This window comes from Amia ocellicauda, chromosome 16, assembly GCF_036373705.1.
Source record: "Amia ocellicauda isolate fAmiCal2 chromosome 16, fAmiCal2.hap1, whole genome shotgun sequence".
Lineage (NCBI taxonomy): Eukaryota > Metazoa > Chordata > Actinopteri > Amiiformes > Amiidae > Amia > Amia ocellicauda.
The window spans coordinates 14,696,010-14,715,860 of record NC_089865.1 but is presented as its reverse complement, the minus strand read 5'-3'; the positions used below and the strand labels follow the sequence as shown (position 1 = coordinate 14,715,860).

Genomic DNA, 19,851 nt, shown 5'->3' with positions numbered 1-19,851 from the left:
TTGAATCATTTATATAAACATTTTAGCTTTTTTCTTTAAGATACATTTCATTTGCTTTGTAATGTTTGTTTTTATTTAATCTATTAATTTCCTAAGAAGATGTAATATGGAACTTGACATTGAAAACACTCCAAAGCATACCTAGAATCTGCACTCTGAAAGTTGCTGATGCTGAGCCCATGGAATTCTTAAGTCTGAGTTCATAACTTCCACTGTTAGTACGTCCAGCATCCTTTATAATAATGGCAGAAGAGTCTGTGGTGTTCTCTATGGATACTTGGGCACTTGTTTCCAGTTCCTTTCCATTCTTATACCACTCAATTGTTGGCAGGGGCTTAGCAATGATTCCAACTTGAATCTTCACTGATTCTCCAGCTTTGTATTTTACAACATCCAAAAACTCTGGAGGTAAGTCAATTTGAGGAGCACCTACGAGGCAGATAATAACACAATTATAACAACAATACAGACATGGTCCATACACTGTTTAATTTTACATGCAATTGAAATAATACACACCATAAGTATCAACACATGTGACGGGCCCTGCAATTAGAGAAGGATTGCTGACAGAGCCAATTGCATTCTTTGCAAAAACTCTGAATTCATATTTCCCATCCTGGGTCAAGCCTGACACAGTGAAATGGGTTTCTATCACGTTGGTGAAGCTAGCCTTAGTCCATCTTCCATTTGGAGCATCCCTCTTCTCAACAATGTAGCCAGTTATCTTGCTTCCACCATCATAAGGAGGTCTCTGCCAAGAAAGGCTTATAGAGTTCTTTGTGATGTCGGTAACACGTACATTTGCTGGAGCCTCTGAAATACACACAGAACATATTTGCAATGCAGAATAATGAAACAAACAAAACCAAAAGATCATGAAATAAAATAATCAAAACTATATATTTACCGCAAGCATCGATTGCCAGTACTGGGTCAGATGTATGACTAACTTTGCCAACACCAGCAGCATTTTCTGCCAAAACCCTGAACTCGTAGATGAGACCGGCACTGATGTTTGTTACTTTGAAGTGTGTGGCACGAATTACAGTTTTGTTAACCTTCTGCCACAGAATGCTGTTTCTGTCTTTCATCTGTAAATGATATCCGAATACATGGTTTCCTCCATCTGAAACAGGCTCATGCCAGCAGACAGTGACACTCTCCCTTGTGACCATAGTAACCCAAGGTGTTGATGGTGGTCCAGGTGTTGCTGAAATAAGAAGAAATAAAAATACAACATGATTGTAATGTATATACCAAGATGTATGTTACATATAAACCTGAAATGCACAAGGCAGTTACTTACTATAAGGAAGTTTGACAGTGATGTTCTGTGAATCAATGTGATCACTGATGCCAAAGCGATTCTCAGCCTTGATGCGGAATTGATACTCTTCCCCTGTGGTCAGCTTCATGATTTTGATTATGCTTCTTGCTACTGCAGCTGACACTTCTGTCCAGGCAGCAGTGCTTGTTTCACGTCGAAGCACAATGTAATTGGTGACTTGGCTACCACCATCATAGACTGGGGGTTGCCACCTAAGAGTCACACTGTCCTCAGTGACATCACTAATTTCAACAGGACCCACTGGAGGACCGGGTCTATCTAGAACTACAATGTTCACAAATGACTTTGTGGTTCCACTTGAATTAGAGGCAGTGATGTCATATCTTCCAGCATCAGATGCAACACTCTCCTTGAGATTAAAGATGATGCTCTCAGCAGTTGTCTCAGTGTTGAATCTCATTGTTGATTTCACAGCAAAATTGTCCTTTGAAAGAGACACCTTTGGTAGAGGTTTACCAGAAAGAGGAATTTCAAATTTAAGGTTTGATCCGGCTCTGACATAGACAGTATTGTGAGGGAAGTTCTTCATGTCAATTTCTGGGGCATCTAGAAAGAATAAAAAAGTAAAAATTTTATTAATGAATAAGTATATAGAAGTTGCATAGTCTAACCTTAGACAGATAAATAAAACAAAAACAGCACCAACAGCAAAGTATCATTATTGTATTAATAAAATAAAAAGTAAAACAGAAATAGTGAATACTTACCTAGCTGATCTTTTACAAGCACGGGCAGAAGCATTTCTTTTGGATCACTGAGACCAGCCTGGTTTTCAGCAGATACACGGAAGAAGTATTCAGCACCTTCTCTGAGGCCACGGACAACGTGGTGAGTAGTTTTGACTACAGCACATTTCACCCATTTCTGCTGTCCTTTTTCAAGGGCATCAATCAGGTAACTGGAAATTCTGCTGCCTCCGTCATGCTCTGGCTTGCTCCAAGACAGTGAAACACTGTCTTTAGTAACCTCAGTAACCCCAAGTCTCTCAGGTGAACTTGGCTTTTCTGAAATACAAAAGGTAAATATTTATTTAAAAAACTGTTACAAAAAAACATGTATTTAACATTAGATGTTCTATTATTGAGCTTTTTAAATAGCACTGTACCTGTAATCTTAGTGCCATCTTTGGTTTCAGTAGGTAATCCAACTCCGAATTCGTTTTCTCCAAACACTCTGAAGTAGTAGATAGCTCCCTCTTGTAGGTTGGGTACTTTGTAGGTCAATCGATGACAGTTGTTTGTCACAGAGACCCATGCCTTTTTGCTAGCTTCACGCTTTTCAACATGGTAGTTCTTCACAGGAGCGCCTCCTTCATTTTCTGGCACTTCCCATGATATCACTGCAGATTCCTTAGTGACATCTTTTACGGCAATATTAGCTGGAGGCCCAGGAGAATCCAGAACCTTGACAACCAGTGTCAAAGTGGCAGTTCCAACAATATTTTGTAGTGTTACAGTGTATTTTCCTGAGTCATTTCTTGTTGCTTGCTCCACTGTTATAGATGTGCAGGTGTCAGTCGTATCAATACTCGCCCTTACTCTCAGATCTACATCTTCTTTGTTCCACATGACATTAGGCACTGGTTTGCCCTTATAAGGTACATTGAGGGTAAATGAGCTGCCGGCCTTGACAATTAAAGTTTTGCGCATTTCATTGTCAACATCGAACACTGGCTCCTCTTCCCTTTCTTTTGCAACTTGAGGCTCAGATGCTGGGCTTGGATCACTGGCACCAATTTTATTAATTGATCTGACAGTAAAAACATATTCTGTTCCAGAGGAAAGTCCAACGACAGTAAATTCAGTGTTTCTTGTATGTTGAACAGCTACCAACCACTCTTCATCATCGGTTTTCTTATACTCAACACTGTAACCAGTGACAGGAGATCCACCATCAAATAGTGGTTTTGTCCAGGCAATAGTAATAGTGGACTTTGTGTTATCGATAATCTTAGGTTTGACTGGAGGGGATGGCAGGAATAGAGGATCCTCTGCTTTTGTCAATGGGCATGGGTCACTGGGAGGACTCAACCCAGCGGCATTTTCTGCATAGACTCGGAATTCATACTCGCAACCATCTCGAAGGTTAGATGCCTTAACTCTAAGGTCATACACTGGCTTTTTATTCACACGAACCCATCGCAGTCCTGTTTTCTCTCTTCTTTCAATTACATATCCAGAAATCTCATTGCCACCATCGCTAGCCGGTCTTGACCAGCAGATAGTCATAGCTTCACTTGTAACACTGGTGATTTCAACATCTGTCGGTGCAGATGGGGTAGTATATGGATTCATAGCTTTCACAGGATCACTCTCTAGGGCTTCACCAACTCCATATTTGTTCACTCCCAGTACCCTGAAAATGTATTCATTGCCTTTCAGAAGTTTAGTCACTTTGCAAGTTGTTGCTTTCATGTCTCCATCCACCAGTGTCCAGGCAAGGCGGCTTGTTTCACGTTTTTCTACAATGTAATGGTCAATTTCTGCACCACCATTTTCTTGAGGAGGCCCCCAGGATAAATGACATTTCTCTGCTGTAACACCAGTTACTTGTAATGGGCCAGCTGATGGTCCAGGCCTATCAAGTACTTTGCAGTTCACTGCCATTGATCTAGTTCCTGCAACATTCTGTAAAGTCAGAACATACTGTCCAGAGTCTCTTCTGATACAGTCTTTAACGGTTATTGAAGTGCTGGTGTCGGTTGAGGAGATTTCAACTCTAGCCTGTAATTCAATCTCTTTTCCATCCTTTGCCCAAGAAACCACTGGCAGTGGGCGTCCAGCAATATCTGCATTGATTTTCAAGATTTCTCCAGCTTTCACAACGACGACATCTCTGAACTTGACATCCATCATGATACGTGGTGGATCAACATCATCCTTGACAGTGATAGGTCCTGTGCATTCAGATGGTTCACTGAATAATCCGGCTGCATTCTTTGCAATAATATGGAAATCATAACGCTGATCTTCTGTAAGGCCAGTAACATCAAAGTAAGTTTCTTGGATGTTAGTGAAATTGCACTTCAGCCAACGGCCATCTGGGAGTTCCCTGCGTTCAATGATATAACCAGTGACTTTAGCACCACCATCGTATTCAGGCTTGGTCCAAGACAGGGAAACAGATGTTCTGGTGATGTTAGTGACTGTGGGTTGACCTGGAGCATCGCATGGATCTCTGGCAGCAACAGGTTCACAGGCTTTGCTACATTTCCCAATGCCAGCAATGTTCTCAGCATATACACGGTATTCATACATTAATCCTTCTTCAATACCAGACACCTTCATTTCAGTGTCAGTTATTAGACCTCTGTTAATCTTTGTCCAAAGAATACTGCTTCGTTCTTTGCGCTCAAGGTGATACCCAAGCACTGTACTGCCTCCATCATTGACTGGTTCATTCCATTGTACAACCATTAAGGTCTTTGTTGCATGGGTAACTCGGGGTGTTCCTGGAGGACCAGGTGGTTTAAATGGATATTGTGCAATAATTCCTGAGGAAGTTGTGAACTGACTCTTTCCATAGCGGTTCTCTGCATAGACACGGAACTGGTATTCAGAACCTGTTGTCAGACGTGAAACTTTAATTGAAGTTCTGGCAACTGTGGCAGAAACTATTTGCCAGGTTGTTGTGGTGGTATCCCTCTTTTCAACAACATAATTGTTAATATTACATCCGCCATCATACTCTGGTGGGTTCCAAGATATTGCTATACTGTCAGCGCTAACCTCATCAACTTGGATTGGACCTGGAGCACCAGGTTTATCCAGTACAATAATTCCAATGTCTGCTGTCTTAGAACCAGCTGTGTTAGATACAGTGAGTTCATACTTTCCAACATCATCCTTGGTAGCTTCTTTAATGACAATAAGAGTTGAGGTCTTGGATGTTTGAACATTGACTCTGGTTGTTTGTTTTAGGGGTTGGCCATCCTTATTCCATGAAACAGTGGGTAAAGGTCTGCCTCTGAATGGTATATCAATTTTAAGATCATCACCTGCTTTCACACTGTAAGTGTTGAAAAGGAGTTCCAAACTGGGCTCTATTTGAATGTCTTTGGCTATCACAGGCACACCCAATTGTTTTGGATCACTCTTGCCTTTCTCATTGACAGCAATGACTCTGAAGGAATATTCTTCACCCATTGTAAGGCCAGATATGGTTGCCTCCAGTGTCTTCACTTGAGTACACATGGTCCACTTCTCACTGCCTTTAGTTTGCATTTCAACCACATAACTTGAAATTTTGCTGCCACCATCATGCTCTGGTTTCTCCCAGGAAAGAGTTGCACTATTTCGAGTCACATCTAGAAGTGTAACTCTGCCAGGAGGCAAGGGTGCTTCGGAAACTTTAATTGGCTCTGCAGTATCTGACGGTAGACCAACACCATGCTCATTAACAGCCAAGACACGGAAATAGTAAATGCCTCCCTCTTGAAGCTGATCAACTTTGAATGTGTTCTTAGTACAATTATTGGTTACGGTGGTATATGCCTTTCTTGTAGATTCACGTTTTTCAACAATGTAATTAGTGATCTTTGCTCCACCATCAATAACTGGAGGCTCCCATGTGAGTATAACTGAATCTTTCCTTATATCCTTGATGCTGAAGTTAACAGGTGCGCTTGGTGAATCAAGGACCCTTACATTGACAAAGGCTGATTTTGTTCCACTGTTATTTTCAAGAGTCAATACATATTTGCCACTGTCAAATCTGTTTACGTTGTCAATAACAAGCATGGTATAGGAACTTGTGACTTCAATCTGTGCTCGTTCAGTGAGAGTACCTTCTGCCTTAGTCCACTTTACTTCAGGTTCAGGTCTACCTCTGATGGTAACAAACAAGCGCAGTGTTCCACTGGCACGTACAGACACCATTTTTCTGAGATCGGCATCCAGTTCAATCTCAGGTGCCTCAACCTTTTCAGCTGCCAGTATAGAGCCAGTAATGTCAGCAGGTTCTCCGACACCTTCAATGTTGATAGCACAGATGCGGAAATTATATTCATGATTTTCTTTAAGTTTAGTTACAATAAAGTGTGTTGCTTGTACACCAGTTGGAGGTGTACATGTTGTCCATTCATCAGCAGTAGCTTCTTTCATCTCTATAACATATCCCCTTGTTTGTGCACCTCCATCATAAATAGGCTTGCTCCAAGCAAGGGACACAGATGTACTAGAAGTATCAGTCACTTTGGGATTGTTTGGTGGACCTGGTGGGTAGGTTGCATCACATGCTCTGTAGAACACAGATGGTTCACCTGGCTCTCCAACACCAGCAGCATTTTCAGCAGAAACTCTGAATTCATAGAAGTGTCCTTCAGTGAGTCCAGTTGCTCTGAAGCGCAGGTCACTCAGTCTCTTTTTGTTACATTTTGTCCATCTTACTCCATCTTTGTCACGTTTCTCAAGGATGTATCCCTCAATTTCAGCTCCACCATTATCTTCTGGCCGACTCCATGTTACAACCATAGAGTCCTTTGTGATAGCTGTGACCTCGGGCATTGATGGAGAGCCTGGTGGCTTGAATGGATTGCAGGCTAGCACTGGTTCAGATTCAAGTGCCTCGCCAATGCCATATTTGTTTACTGCCATGATTCTGAATATGTATTCATTTCCAGTAAGAAGTTTGGTCACTTTGTAGCTGATTGCTTCGACATGAGGGTCTACTACTGTCCATGAAAGTCTACTAGTTTCTCTCTTCTCAATAATATAATGAGAAATGCTTGCACCACCATCTTGTGAAGGGGGGCTCCAGGACAGGTAACATTTCTCAGCAGTGACACCTGTCACTCTTATTGGACCATCAGATGGACCAGGTCTATCAAGAACTTTTACGGTGATTGGTATTGTTTTTGTGCCACCGACATTACTAAGATTAAGTACATAATGTCCACCATCAACTCTAATACAGTCCTTTACTGTAAGACTTGTCCGTTGGATAGTAGTTTTGACTTCCATTCTTGCAGTAGCTTTGTCAATTTCTTTTCCATCTTTAAGCCATGTGATGTCAGGCACTGGTTTGCCATAGATGTCAGCTTCGAGAGCAAAGGTTTCACCTGCATTAACAACAATGACATCCTTGTATTTTGGATCCATTGAAGCTCTTGGGGTTTCAATTTCATCTCTAGCAGTAATTGGTCCAGTGCTTTCAGAGGGTTCACTGAAAATACCAGCTGCATTTCTTGCAATTACTCTAAATTCATATCTTTGATCTTCTGTTAAACCAGTGATTGTAAATTCAGTCTCAATAACATTAGTAAAGCTTGCTTTCATCCAGCGACCTTCAGGCAGCTCCTTCTTCTCCACAAAATATCCTGTCACTTTACTGCCTCCATCATACTGTGGCTTTGTCCATTGGAGTGTGACATAGTTTCTGGTAATAACAATTGGTTCAGGACAACCTGGTGGATCACATGGATCACGAGCAACAAAGCATTCTGAGACTTTGCTTGATTTACCAATGCCAACAATGTTTTCAGCATAGACTCTATATTCATATTCAATGCCTTCTTCGAGGTTGGTTGTCTTGAAGTGGGTGTCCTGAATAAGAGTCTTGTTAAGTTTAGTCCAAAGAATACTGTTCCTTTCTTTGCGTTCCAGATGGTAACCAATAACTGAGCTGCCACCATCATTGACTGGTTCATTCCATTGAATAACCATATGGTCTTTGGACACTGATGAAACAAATGGTGTTCCAGGTGGTCCAGGTTGTTTATAAGGATACTGCACAAGAACAGATGAAGAGTCCAATGAAGAACTCTTCCCATATCTGTTTTCAGCAAATATTCTAAATTGATATTCTGAACCGGTTTTCAGCTTGGATATTTTGATAGTTGTTCTCGCTATTGTTGCTGATACAATTTGCCAGGTGGTGGTAGTCGTGTCCCGTTTTTCCACAATATAATTGTTTATTTGACAGCCTCCCGTGTACTGTGGTGGTTCCCAGGAGATTGTTACAAAGTTGGAACTTACTTCATCAATTCGGACTGGGCCAACAGGAGGACCAGGTTTATCAAGGATAATAATTCCAATGTCTTCTGTGGTTGTGCCAGCACTGTTTGTAGCTGTGACAGAATACTTGCCAAAGTCATCCTTGTTGCTTTCTTTAATATGAAGAACAGTTGAGGTTGCTGTTGTCTCAACATTTACTCTGGTAGTCTGTTTAAGTGCTTGTCCATCCTTGGTCCAGGCAATCTTGGGTCGTGGGCGTCCCATTACTGGTATTTCTACTTTAAGATCTTCTCCAGATTGAACACTGTAGGTGTTGAACATAAGTTTGAAACTAGGCTCGATTGTCAGGTCTTTGGCAATGACTGGGGCAGCCAATGGTCTTGGATCACTCTTTCCTTTCTCGTTGTAAGCAATTACACGGAAGAGGTATTCTTGACCAGAGCTTAGTCCAGAAACAACACCTTCACAAGTTTTTGTCTGAGTTGCTATTCCCCATTTGTCAGATCCTTTAGGCAGCATTTCAATTGAGTAGCCTATAATCCTGCTCCCTCCATCATGATCTGGTTTTTCCCATGCAAGAGAGACACTAGTCTGAGTAACATCAGTAAGAGTTACTTTACCTGGTGGCAAAGGTGCCTCAGATGCCTTAACTGAATCTGTGGTTTCAATGGGGAGACCAATACCAAATTCATTCTCAGCCATAACTCTAAAGTAATAAATAGCTCCTTCAATGAGATTTTCTACTTTAAAGCTTGTTTTGGTACATTTAGAAGTAACATTGGCATACGCTTTTCTAGTTGATTCACGCTTGTCAACCACATAGTTCTTGATCTTTGCACCTCCATCAATCAAAGGTGGTTCCCATACCAGAGTGGCTGAATCTTTCTTAATATCTTTCACTGTCAGGTTCTGGGGTGTTCCAGGGGTATCCAAAACTTTGACCGCAACAAATGCAGACTTGGCACCACTGCTGTTTTCTAGTTTCAGAGTGTATTTTCCTGCATCGTTTCTGTCACAGTTGTCAATGGAGAGTTGGGTGTAGTTAATGCCTTTCTCTATCTGTGACTTATCAGACAAATCGCCTTCATCTTTAGACCAATTGATCTCTGGCACTGGTCTTCCTTTGAATGGTATATGGATTTTCACTGAGCCTCCAGCACGCACCACTATTCCTTTTCTCAATTCTGCGTCAAGGTCAATTTCAGGGGCCTCCAGTTTATCTTCAGGCTTAACGACTCCAGGAAGAGCAGCTGGTTCACCAACACCTAACTTATTGATGGCACATACCTGAATCTTATACTCTTGATGTTCTACCAGTTTGGTGATTTCAAAGCGATTAACACGCAGACCAGTAGGTGGTGTGCACATGGTCCATTCATCTTCATCAGCTTTGCAGATCTCTACAATGTATCCCTGGATTTCAGTGCCACCATCATAAATTGGTTTACCCCATGCAAGTGAAATCGAATTTCTAGTTGTATCAAGAACATGTGCATTAGTTGGTGGGCCAGGTTTGAAAATTGGATCACAGGCCTTATAGTACGCAGTAGGTTGACTTGGTTGTCCAACTCCAGCTGCATTTTCTGCCGATAATCTGAACTCATATTCATGGTCTTCTGTGAGACCTGTGACTCTGAAGCGTAGGTCTGTAACTCTGCGCTTGTTACATTTTGTCCACCTGATCCCAGCCCTGTCTCTCTTTTCTACAATATATCCAACAATTTCACTGCCACCATCTGTGTCTGGTCTGGTCCAGCAAACTGTCATTGAGTCCCTTGCAATGTTAGTTACTTCAATACCTTGTGGTGCCCCGGGTGGGATGAATGGGTTTTTCATCATAACTGGTGCAGACTCAAGTGGTTCACCAACACCAAATTTGTTCACGGCCATAACACGGAAGATATATTCATTTCCTTCCAGAAGTTTGGTCACCTTGTACATGGTTGCTACAGAATCAGTGGCTACTACAGTCCAAGCAAGGCGGCTGGTTTCTCTCTTCTCAATGATATAATGTGAAATGCTGCTGCCTCCATCGTGTTGTGGAGGGAGCCATGAAAGTGTACACTTCTCAGCAGTTACACCGGACACATGAATAGGTCCTTCAGATGGTCCTGGTCTGTCCAGTACTTTAACATGGAAAGGAACCATTTTGGTGCCAGCTACATTGGTAAGCTGCAAATTGTACTGCCCACCATCAATTCTTATTGCATCTTTAATGATAACCAGTGCCCTGAAGTCAGTATTCTTAATTTCACATCTTGCTGTGATTTCAATCTCTTTATCACCCTTGAACCACTGGATTGTGGGTAATGGCTTTCCATGTACATCGGCATCAAGCTTGAATGTATCTCCAGCATTTACAACAAGTGCCTCTCTATATATTGGATCCATAGAGAATGTTGGTGGTTCAACTTCATCCTTTGCTGTAATAGGTCCAGTACTATCAGATGGCTTACTAATTGTTCCAGCTGCATTCTTCGCAATAACTCTGAAGTCATATTTGGAATCTTCAGTAAGGCCACTTACAGTAAATTGGGTTTCAATTACATTTGTGAAGCTGGCCTTCATCCAGCGACCCTCTGGAAGGTCTCGTTTCTCAACAATATAGCCTGTTATTACACTGCCACCATCATATTCTGGCTTTGTCCACTGAAGAGTGACTGAGTGTCTACTGACAATTATTGCTTCTGGTGTACCGGGTGGATCACATGGGTCACGTGCTACATAGCACTCAGACACCTTGCTACTCCTGCCAATACCAACAATATTTTCAGCAAAGACTCTGAATTCATATTCAATGCCTTCTTCCAAAGGACTGGTTTTAAAGCGTGTATCTTGAATGAGTGTTTTGTTAATCTTTGTCCAGAGGATACTGTTTCTTTCTTTCCTTTCAAGATGGTAACCAATAATCTTGCTTCCTCCATCTGCAATTGGTTCATGCCACTGTACAACCATATGTTCCCTTGAGACTGCGGTGACAAATGGAGTCCCAGGTGGACCAGGCTCCTTGTAGGGGTACTGGGCAATCACAGATTCAGAATCTAAAGCAAAGCTTTTTCCATACCTGTTTTCAGCAATGATTCTAAATTGATATTCAACACCTGTCTTGAGCTTGGTTACCTTGAGCGTAGTTCTTGCTATTGTGGCAGAAACAATTTCCCAGTTTGTAGTTGTTGTATCTCTCTTTTGAACAATATAGTTTGAAATCTGGCAGCCACCGATGTATTTTGGTGGATCCCAAGAAATTGTGATGCTTTCAGCACTAACTTCATCAAGTCTCACTGGTCCACTTGGTGGTCCAGGTTTATCAAGGGTAATGATTTCAACAGATGCAACCTTTTGTCCAATCACATTAGATACAGTGATGCCATATATTCCTCCATCATCTCTTGTGCTTTCTTTAATATTGAGAACTGTGTGATGAGCAGTATCAACAACATTAACTCTTGTGGTCTGTTTAAGAGGCTGGCCATCTTTAGTCCAAGAAATAGTTGGTTTGGGTCGTCCAGCAATTGGAACTTCTACTTTGAGATCTTGACCAACCTGTACACTGTAGTTGCTAAAAGCAGGTCTTACATCTGGTTCTATAACTAGATCTCTAGCAATAACTGGAACAGCCAGGGATCTTGGGTCACTCTTTCCTTTTTCATTCACAGCTATAACTCTAAACAAATATTCTTCTCCTTGGACTAGGTTGGTGACCATGGTTTCAAGTGTTTTAACATGTGCACAAGGAGACCACTTATCACTACCCTTGGCTTGCATTTCGACTACATACTGGATGATTCTGCTGCCACCATCATGCTCAGGCTTCTCCCAAGATAGGGAAACACTGTTGCGTGTTACATCAACAACAGTAATTTTACCAGGTGGCTGTGGCACTTCTGATACTTTCAGGGGATCTGTAGTTTCAGCAGGTAAACCAATGCCATGCTCATTTTCAGCTGAGACTCTGAAGTAATAGTTACAGCCTTCTTGTAGTTGCTCGACCTTCCATGACATTTTGTGACAGTTGGTCACAACAGCTGAATAGGCCTTTCTTGTGCTTTCACGTTTTTCCACAATATAGTTTTTGATTTTAGCTCCACCATCCAAAGTTGGTGGTTCCCATGTAAGAGTAACAGAATCCTTCGTAATCTCTTTAACTTTGAAGTTGTTTGGTGCACTTGGTGTATCAAGAACTCTGACACTGATGAAAGCAGACTTTGTTCCACTCACATTTTCTGCTGTCAGTGTGTATTTTCCACTGTCAAATCTGTTCACGTTGTCAATGACAAGAGAGGTATAACTGCTTGTGACCTCAATCTGAGCGGTTTCCCTAATTTCACCATCAGCTTTTCCCCATTTAACTTCAGGAGCAGGTCGTCCTTTGATGGGAATGAATAATCTTAAGGAACCTCCAGCTCTAACAGTGACCATCTTTCTGTGTTCAGGATCAAGATCAAGATCTGGTGCTTCCAACTTTTCTTCCACAAGCACTGCACCAGAAATATCTGCATGGTCTCCAACTCCAGCCTTGTTTATAGCACAAACTCTGAACTTGTACTCATGCTTCTCTTGTAATTTATCTGCTTCAAACCATGTCTGTTTGATACCAGTTGCTGGAGTACACATTGTCCACTCATCAGCAGTTGCTTCACATTTCTCCACAATATATCCTTGAATCTCACACCCACCATCATAGATGGGTTTGCTCCATGAGAGGAAAACAGATGACCTTGATACGTCAGTCACTTTAGGGTTATTTGGTGGTCCTGGTTTGAAAATAGGATCACATGCCTTGTAGTAAATTGAAGAGGAACTTGGTTGTCCAACTCCAGCAGCATTCTCAGCCGAGACTCTGAATTCATAGTTGCGGTTTTCCAGAAGTCCAGTCACTCTAAAGCGCAGTTCACTTACTACACGTTTATTGCACCTGGTCCATCTGACACCTTCTTTATCACGTTTTTCAACAATGTATCCAGTAATTGCACTGCCACCATCAGAAGGAGGTCTTTCCCATACAACAACCATTGAGTCCTTTGTAACTGTTGTGACTTCAACTCCACTTGGAGCATCAGGAACAACAAATGGATTTTTAGCTATCACTGGTTCAGATTCAAGTGGTTCTCCAACTCCATATTTGTTTACAGACAAAACACGGAAGATATATTCATTCCCTTCCAAAAGTTTTGTGATTTTCAAGTTAAGTGTCTGTACTTTGGAATCCACTACAGTCCAGACTAATCTACTAGTCTCTCTTCTTTCCACAACGTAGTGGGATATATCACTGCCTCCATCATGCTGTGGTGGTTTCCATGAAATGGAGCATTTCTCACATGTTACACCATAAACAGAAATAGGACCTTCAGGTGGGCCAGGTCTGTCTAAAACTTTGACATTGACAGCAACTGATCTTTCTCCTCCAACATTCTTCAATAACAGAGTGTACTGTCCGCCATCAACACGGATAGCTTCTTTTACACTGAGAGTTGTGTTGAAGTCTGTACTTTTTATTTCAAGGCGTGCTGTGTTTGTTAGCTCTTGGTCTGCTTTGAGCCACTGGATTGTAGGTATTGGTTTACCATGGACATCAGCATCAATCTTGAATGCATCCCCAGCATTGACAATGACTGTTTCTCTGAATTTGGGATCCATGCTAATTCGAGGGGGATCAACTTCATCTTTGGCAGTAATAGGTCCAGTACTTTCAGATGGCTCACTGAAAACACCTGCAGCATTTCTTGCTATTACATGAAACTCATATCTCATGTCTTCAGTTAAGCCTGTCACAACAAACTCAGTCTCAATTACATTGGTAAAGCTAGCTTTCATCCAGCGACCATCAGGCAATTCCTTCTTCTCAACAAAATAGCCAGTGATTTTACTGCCACCGTCATACTCTGGTTTTGTCCATTGCAATGTCACAGAATTTCTGGTCACAATTACAGCATCGGGGCGACCTGGTGGGTCACAAGGATCTCTTGCAACGTAGCATTCTGATACTTTGCTGCATTTACCAATACCTACGATATTTTCGGCATAAACTCTGTATTCATATTCAATTCCTTCTTCAAGGGCAGTCGTCTTAAACCTGGTGTCCTGGATAATTGTCTTGTTCAGTTTAATCCAAAGGATGCTATTTCTTTCCTTACGTTCTAGGTGATAACCCAATACTTTGCTGCCACCATCATTCACAGGCTCATTCCATATCACCACCATGCTGTCTTTTGTTGCTCCATGTACAAATGGTGTGCCTGGAGGACCAGGGAGTTTGAATGGATACTGAGCTACCACAGATTCTGAGACAAGAAGTGAACTCTTGCCATATCTGTTTTCTGCTGCAATCCTGAACTGATACTCACACCCAGTCTTCAGTCTGGCTGCTTTAATTGTTGTCCTGGCAACTGTAGCAGATACAATCTGCCAATTTGTAGTAGATGTATCTCTCTTTTCCACAATGTAGTTGTTGATAGTGCATCCACCATCGTATTCTGGGGGCTGCCAAGAAAGAACGACACTGTCGGCAGTGACTTCATCTATTTTCACTGGGCCTGTTGGTGGGCCAGGTTTATCCAGTACAACAATGGTAATATCTGCTGAGGCTTCACCAGCAGTGTTTGATAGCTTGACACTGTAATTTCCAACATCATCTCTGCAGGCTTCCTTAATTATAAGATATGAATGGCGATCGGTGCTTTCTGCATTTACTCTAGTAGTTTGTTTAAGAGGGACATTATCTTTGTGCCAGGTAACAGCAGCTTTAGGACGTGCAACAAAAGGAACATCAACCTTCAGATCTTCTCCTGCCAGAACACTGAATGTGTTGAACATGAGCTTGAATGCTGGAGCGATGACAAGGTCCTTTGCAATTACAGGAACACCAAGCTGTCGGGGATCACTGGTTCCCTTCTCATTTCTTGCTGATATGCGGAACATATATTCTTCACCTTGTGTCAGTCCTGCAATAACTGCTTCAGTGACTTTTACTGTAGCACATGTGGTCCACTTCTCACTGCCTTTGCTCTGCATCTCAACAATATAGGCCACGATTCTGCTTCCTCCATCATGTTCTGGTTTCTCCCAGGTCAAAGTAACTGTGTTTCTGGTGACATCTTGAAGAGTGACTTTACCTGGAGGAAGTGGTCTTTCAGATACTTTAACTGATTCTGTAGTCTCCACAGGAAGACCAATTCCATATTCATTTTCAGCCAGAACTCTGAAGTAATAATTGCATCCCTCCTGCAACTGATCAATTTTCCAACTTGTTTTGTGGCAGTTAGCATTAACTGTAGAATAGGCTTTTCTTGTTGATTCACGTTTTTCCACAATGTAGTTCTTAATCTTGGAACCACCATCAATGAGTGGGGGATCCCATATTAGTGAAACAGAGTTTTTAGTTATTTCTTTGATCTTCAGGTCTTGTGGAGCTCCAGGAGTATCCAGAACTCTAACATTAACATAGGCTGTCTTGCTTCCTGAGCTATTTTCAATTGTCAACATATACTTGCCACTGTCAAATCTATTGACATTTTCAACTATAAGAGAAGTATAGGATGTTGTGTTCTCAATGGTTGCTCTATCAAGAGGTTCTCCGTTTTCTCTTGCCCATTTGACTTCAGGTGCAGGTCTGCCTTTGATGGGCACAAAAAGCCTTAATGTGCAGCATGCTCTGATACTGACTACTTTGCGAAGTTCTGCATCAAGCTCAATTTCTGGAGGAATCTGTCTGTCCTCAGCCTTAGGTGATCCAGGCACAACAGCAGCTTCTCCAACTCCTTCGGAGTTAACAGCAGAAATATGTATTTTATATTCCTGATTTTCTTTCAAATTTGTTATTGTAAAAGAGGTGGCTTTCAAACCATCTTTTGGGGTTACAATTGTCCATTCATCTTCTTCAGGTAGGCATGTTTCAACAATGTATCCTGTGATCTCAGAACCACCGTCATATATTGGTTTGTTCCATGCAATGGTAATTGATGACTTGCTTGTATCTAAGATTCTTGGATTACCTGGAGGTCCAGGTTGGAATATTGTGTCAGAAGCCTTATAGAAAGGACTGGTTGTGCTAGGGCCACTTAAACCAGCAGCATTTTCAGCAATGATTCTATATTCGTATTCATGTCCTTCTGTTAGACCAGATACTTTATATCTCAAGTCAGTAACAATCCTCTTGTTGCATTTTACCCAACGCAGACCAGTCCTGTCCCTTCTTTCTACAATGTAGTTAGTAATTTCACTTCCACCATTTGACTCTGGGTGACCCCAGCAAACAACCATTGAATCTTTAGTGCAGGCTGTTACTTCAGGGTTTTGTGGGGGATCAGGAGGCACATATGGGTTTGCTGCAACAGTAGGCTCTGATTCAAGGGACTCTCCAACTCCATATTTGTTGACAGCCATAACTCTGAAGATGTATTCATTTCCTTTAAGCAACTTAGTCACCTTGAATCTATTGACCTGTAAATCTGATGCAACATTTATCCATGCAAGTCTACTTGTTTCACGTTTTTCAATGATATAGTGGTCAATCTTTGCTCCTCCATCATCTCTGGGAGGCAACCATGATACCACACATTTCTCAGAAGTGACATCTGTAACGTGTAATGGACCTTCAGGTGGGCCTGGTCTATCAAGAACTTTAACATTGAACACATGCTTGGCAAAGCCACCTGGGTTGCTGGCTGTTAAAGTAAAGGCACCTCCATCTGTTCTTATAGATTCTTTGTTAATCAAAACTGTTGAAAAGTCTGTCATTTTGACTTCCAGTTTAGCAGACTCTTCAAATTCCTTTCCATCTTTAGTCCAAACCATTGTTGGTAATGGGCGACCTGTTACATCAGCTTCAAGTTTGAAGACCTCTCCTGCTTTCAGTAGTATCACATCTTTAAACTTGGCATCAACTTTAATTCTTGGTTCTTCAATGTCATCTCTGCAGGTAATGGCATCTGATGGTTCAGATGGTTTACTTACAGCACCAGCTGAATTTCTGGCAATTACGCGGAATTCATAGGAGGCATCTTCAGTAAGACCAGTGATGGTGAAATATGTTTCAATAATGTTACTAAAGTTGGCCTTGAGCCAGCGTCCATTTGGTAAGTCTTTCCTTTCCACTGTGTATCCAGTTATCTTGAAACCACCATCATACTCAGGCTTTGTCCATTGAAGGGTCACTGAATGTCTAGTAATGTTAATTGCCACAGGCTTGCCAGGTGGATCTACTGGATCAAGGGCAAACAATGGTTCTGATGATTTGCTTGGTTTACCCACACCAGCCATGTTTTCAGCTGCAACTCTGAATTCATATGCAATTCCGTCTGTGAGCCCAGTGGATTTGAAAATATTTCCTACCACCAAAGCTTTGCTTATTCTCTGCCATAAGATACTGTTCCTCTCTTTCCTTTCAATGTGATACCCCAAAATTGTGCTTCCTCCGTCAGTAACTGGCTCATTCCAGCCAATTGTCATTGCATCTTTAGTGAACGATATAACCTGTGGTGTACCCGGTGGGCCAGGCACCTTAAATGGATAGGCAGCAACCACATTTTCTGAACTAATTGTAGGACCAAGGCCGTACCTGTTTTGGGCTTTGACACGGAATTGGTACTCAACTCCTGTTGTGAGACGAGCAGCTTTAAATGTTGTACGGATTACTGTTGCAGCTAACTCCACCCAGTTTGTTCCTGTGGTTTCACGCATTTCCACAATGTAATTGCTAATTGGCACTCCTCCGTCATTTTCAGGGGCATCCCATGAAATTATAATGTAGTCTGAAGAAATCTCATCCATTTTAATTGGACCTTTAGGAGGTCCAGGAATATCGTGGACCTGAACAGTAATGGTATCTTCAACTTCACCAATAATATTCTTTCCAATCATTGTGAATTGTCCACTGTCACTTCTTTTGCACTCACTAATATTTAGGATGTTGGAGGTGGCAGTCTTTTCAACATTAATTCTTTGTGTTTGCTTGAGATCTTGACCATCTTTCTTCCAGGTAACTGATGGTTTTGGACGACCTAGGACAGGAATTTCAACTTTGATATTATCACCCGCCTTGGCGATTACCAGTTTTTGGTAGATTCCACGCAGATCAAATTCAGGAAGTGTTGTTTGTTCCTTAATAAGCACAGGCCGGCTTTCCCGTGGATCACTTCTCCCAGAGCTGTTCACTGCCATGACGTGGAATACATACTCTTCATTTTCATTTAGATTTTTTGCTACGTAGTCTAGAGATTTTACAGTAGCCAAATGTGTCCATTGCTCTGCACCCTTCTTTTGAGCTTCAATGACATATCCACTGATTTTAGTGCCACCATCATGCAGTGGCTTAGGCCATGCCAGACTAGCAGAATTCTTGGTAACATCCATGATATTGAGACTTTCAGGAGCAGATGGAGCCTCAGATGCTCTGATTGGTTCAGGTGTTTCAGCTGGTTCTCCAATGCCAAACTCGTTTTCAGCCATTACCCTAAAGTAGTATTCTGATCCTTCGGCCAAGTTAGGGATTCTGAGGGAACACTTCTGGCAGCTTGTTGTTATAGTGGAGTAAGCTTTTCGAGTGGACTCACGCTTTTCAACAATGTAGTTGGTAATTTTGGAGCCTCCATCTATAAGAGGAAGGTCCCACTGAAGGGTTATGCTGTCCTTGGTAATCTCCCTTGGTTTAAGGTTGATAGGAGGTCCAGGGGAGTCTAAAACTTTAACGTTTACAAAGCCGCTCTTTTTGCCAGCAGCATTTTCTAAGTTCATTACATATTTTCCAGCATCATGCCTATTGCACTCGGGGATAATTAGTAGACTGTACGATTCAGTGTTATCAATGTGTGCACGTCCCTTAAGAGAAACGTCCCCTTTCATCCAAGTGATTTCGGGTGTTGGACGACCTTTGATTGGTACAAAGATTCTGATTGACAATCCAGCTTTTACAACAAGGGTTCTTCTCAGTTCAGCTTCCAGCTCAAAATCAGGGACTTCTTCTCGTTCTCTAATTTCAACCAATTCTTCAATTTGAGCAGCTTCACCAACTCCTTCAGCATTCACTGCACTAATTCTGAAGTGGTACTTTCCTCCTGGCTGTAGGTTTGCAACAACAAATTCTGTAATTCTGAGTGCAGTTCCTGTTGTGTCTTTTATCCAGTCCTCTTCGCCTTCTTTTTTGTGTTCCACTATATAGCCTATGATATCAAGTCCACCATCATAGTGAGGTTTGCCCCAGTTCAATGTGGCAGTAGATTTGGTTGTGTCTGTCACTCTTGGGTTTGAAGGTGGCCCAGGCACGTCTGAAAAAATAAATAGGTAGATATTTTTAATTGAAATAACAACATGCGTCAACTAATGCCAATAAATAAACAAATTACCTAATATGATAATCGATAATCAGATCATTTCTCTTTTAGATATATTTTCAAACTTAAGTAAAGTTGCATTTTTAACAGAAATAGCTGTAAACAAATATCACATTATCAAGATTTATTGGTAACATGACATTCAGCATGTAAGGGAATTTAGATTTATGTATTTATCTTGGAAATTAGGGTAAGACTAATATCTATGCTTGTTACAGAT

At 41.6% G+C, this 19,851-nt stretch overlaps 1 protein-coding gene across 1 annotated transcript in view; it reads right to left on the bottom strand.

Moving 5' to 3' along the window:
- ttn.2 (titin, tandem duplicate 2) overlaps window positions 1-19,851 on the bottom strand; it is a 162,588-nt gene that overhangs the window by 24,511 nt on the left and 118,226 nt on the right. Inside the window, exons 208-213 of the mRNA XM_066688525.1 lie at window positions 2,457-19,565; window positions 2,059-2,355; window positions 1,310-1,897; window positions 911-1,213; window positions 520-816; window positions 142-429 (exon numbers count right to left, since the gene is read on the bottom strand). Coding sequence (XP_066544622.1) covers window positions 142-429; window positions 520-816; window positions 911-1,213; window positions 1,310-1,897; window positions 2,059-2,355; window positions 2,457-19,565 — 18,882 coding nt within the window. The remainder of the gene's footprint in view (window positions 1-141; window positions 430-519; window positions 817-910; window positions 1,214-1,309; window positions 1,898-2,058; window positions 2,356-2,456; window positions 19,566-19,851) is intronic.